The sequence below is a fragment of the Triticum dicoccoides genome, chromosome 7A (genome assembly GCF_002162155.2).
Source record: "Triticum dicoccoides isolate Atlit2015 ecotype Zavitan chromosome 7A, WEW_v2.0, whole genome shotgun sequence".
In the NCBI taxonomy this organism is placed as follows: Eukaryota; Viridiplantae; Streptophyta; class Magnoliopsida; order Poales; family Poaceae; genus Triticum; species Triticum dicoccoides.
Genome location: NC_041392.1, coordinates 341,090,405 through 341,093,472, shown reverse-complemented (window position 1 = coordinate 341,093,472; position 3,068 = coordinate 341,090,405). Strand labels below are relative to the sequence as shown.

The 3,068-nt window shown below is 38.6% G+C and overlaps 1 protein-coding gene across 1 annotated transcript in view; it reads right to left on the bottom strand.

The window, feature by feature from the left end:
• LOC119333492 (V-type proton ATPase subunit C-like) overlaps positions 1-248 on the bottom strand; it is a 1,727-nt gene extending 1,479 nt beyond the window's left edge. Inside the window, exon 1 of the mRNA XM_037606370.1 lies at positions 120-248. Within this exon, the coding sequence (XP_037462267.1) occupies positions 120-248 (129 nt within the window). The remainder of the gene's footprint in view (positions 1-119) is intronic.
• Positions 249-3,068: the final 2,820 nt, after the last annotated feature.

Here is a 3,068-nt window from a genome sequence, read left to right as displayed (position 1 = left end):
GCGCGGAGGGGGGGGGGGTGAGCCCCCCGGCCCCGGCGGTGTAGAAGAGGTCGGCGCCCTCCCGGATGGCGTCACCGACCGCATTCTCCTTAGGCAGGAACACCCCCCAGGGTGGCCACCAGGACGGAGGCGGTGGCCGTGACCAGCCCGGTCCGGTATAGCATCACCTCGCGCACATCCGCGTCGTCCAAGGACCGTGCTCGTGAGCAGCCGAGCAGGAGCGCCCAAAGCTCTATCTGTATGTGCATCTGGATCGGGATGTGGAGCAAGGTGGGAGGGAGGGAGTTCCTGCCGGATCTGGCCACGACATGAGTAGCCCGAGTGGATCTAGGAGGAGAGGGGAGGGGCTGCCGGCGATGAGGTTGGAGGTCACCGGTGCGACTGGAGAAGAGGATGGCGGCGGATTGGGCTGGGCTACGTGGGGATAGGGATTGGGTTGGGGCGGGGGCAGATTGAGATCTGTGGGAGGGAGAGGGCTAGGGTTGGCAGCCGTGGGTGCGTGGGAGAGAAGGGGTCGTGGGTGTGTGGGTGATTGGGCTACGTGGATGAGAGGGTGAGGCCGTGAGGGGGTGAGGGCTTCCATCGGATCGGGGAGTATCCAACGGTGTTGTGTGACCAATCAAAACGCGGTAAATGCTTTGACAATGTTATGACCATCTAAATTGGTCTTAATTGATCCAAATAAATATTTTTTGCATGAAGAAAGCATTTTCCATTTTGATTTTGTTGTGAAGAACCAACCAATTCTTTGTTGCAAAATTGAACCACCTCAAATTTTAAAATATTAGACCATTTTCCATTTTCATCACTATAACAGGAAAAAATACATTTTCCATTTCTTGAATGCCCAAAATGAGTTTTTTTTAAGGATCTACCATATATTTGTTGCAAAATTAGATCAAATCAATTTTATAAAATATTAGAACATATCTAATGCACAATTGACCAAATAGTTGGGTGTCAAAAGTTTCAACCCACCTTTGGTGAAAAACACAAATTTTCGCCAAATCAGCTGGAAGCGGGTCAAATTTGAACTGCAGCTACCTCGTAGTTTGCTCTTTATTTTTTTCAAAAATTATTTCTAGGTACATAAGTATCTATTTAATCAAGGAAACATCAAAAGTTTTCCAATATTCAACCACTAGTTAGGAACGGTCATGCCCGCTATTTTGATCGCATTTTCAAATGGGCTTAAAAAATAAAAAAAATCAAAAAATTAGAAAACATTCGCATTGTGTCATTACATGTGACCAAGTTACCAGGAAAAATAATAAACTTGTAATACGAGAATTATTTTTAAAAAGTGTTCTAAAAAAAAGAGCGATCATGTGTGATGATTCATGGCTTTCAAGTCAAATGAACAATCTTATAGCCACATTCATGGCATAGTTTGTTAAAATGATATCATATTATGCACAAGGGTGTATCTTGGAATGGCAAACAATGTTGCCTAAGGGAGTTTTCATTTTCTTTGGACGAAAAATTCATTTTCCAGTTTTTGAATGCTGAAAATGAGTTTTTTTGTGAAGGATCTACCATATATTTGTTGCAAAATTGGATCAAATCAATTTTATAATATATTAGGACATATTTAATGCAATTGACCAAATAGTTGGGTGTCAAAAGCTTTCATCCACCTCTGGTGAAAAAGACAAATTTTCGCCGATTCAGTAGAAAGTGGGTCAAATTTGAACTGCATCTGCCTCATAGTTTGCTCTTTATTTTTTTTCCAAAAATCATTTCTAGGTACATAAGTATCTATTTAATCATAGAAACATCAAAAAAATTCCAAAATTCAACCACTAGTTAGGAATGGTTAAACCCGGCGTTTTGACCGCATTTTGAAACGGGCATACAAAATTTAAAAAAATTAAAAAATTGGAAAACCTTTGCATTGTGTCATTATATGTGACCAAGTTATCAGGAAAAATAATAAACTTGTAATACAACAACAATTCTTTTAAAAAAGTGTTCTCCGAAACGAGCTATCATGCATGAAGATTTATGGCTTTCAAGCCAAATGATCAATCTAATGCCCACATTCATGACATAGTTTGTTCAAATAATCTCATATCATGCACAAGTGTACATCTTGGAATGGTAAACAATGTTTCGTAAGGAAGTTTTCAATTTCTTTGGACGAAAAATTCATTTTCCATTTTTTGATTGCCCAAAATGAGTTTTTATGTGAAGGACCAACCATATATTTCTTGCAAAATTGTATCAAATCAATTTTCCAAAATACTAGGCCATATTTAATGCACAAATGACCAAATGGTTGGGTGTCAAAAGATTTGATCCGCCTCTCGTGAAAAAGACAAATTTCCGTTGATTTAGTAGGAAGCCGGTCAAATTTGAACTGCAACTGCCTCATAGTTTGCTCTTTATTTTTTCCAAAAATCATTTACAGGTACATAAGTATCTATTTAATCAAAGAAACAACAAACAAATTCCAAGATTCAACCACTAGCTAGGAACGGTCATGCCTGCCGTTTTGACCGCATTTTGAAACGGGCATAAAAAATTCAAAAACCTTCGCATTGTGTCACTATATGTGACCAAGTTACCAGGAAAAATAATAAACTTGTAATACAACAATTCTTTTAAAAAAGTGTTCTCGGAAATAAGCTATCATGTGTCAAGATTCATGGCTTTCAAGCCAAATGATCAATCTTATGTCCACATTCATGACATAGTTTGTTCAAATGATCTCATATCATGCACAAGTGTGCATCTTGGAATGGCAAACAATGTTGCCTAAGGAAGTTTTCATTTTCTTTGGATGAAAAATTCATTTTCCATTTTTTGAGTGCCCAAAATGAGTTTTTTTATGAAGGACCTACCATATATTTGTTGCAAAATTGGACCAAATCAATTTTCTAAAATACTAGACCGTATTTAATGCACAATGGACAAAATGGTTGGGTGTCAAAAGATTTGATCCACCTCTCGTGAAAAAGAGAAATTTCCATTGATTCAGTAGGAAGTGAGTCAAATTTGAACTACAGCTGCCTCATAGTTTGCTATTTATTTTTTCCAAAAATCATTTCTAGGTACATAAGTATCTA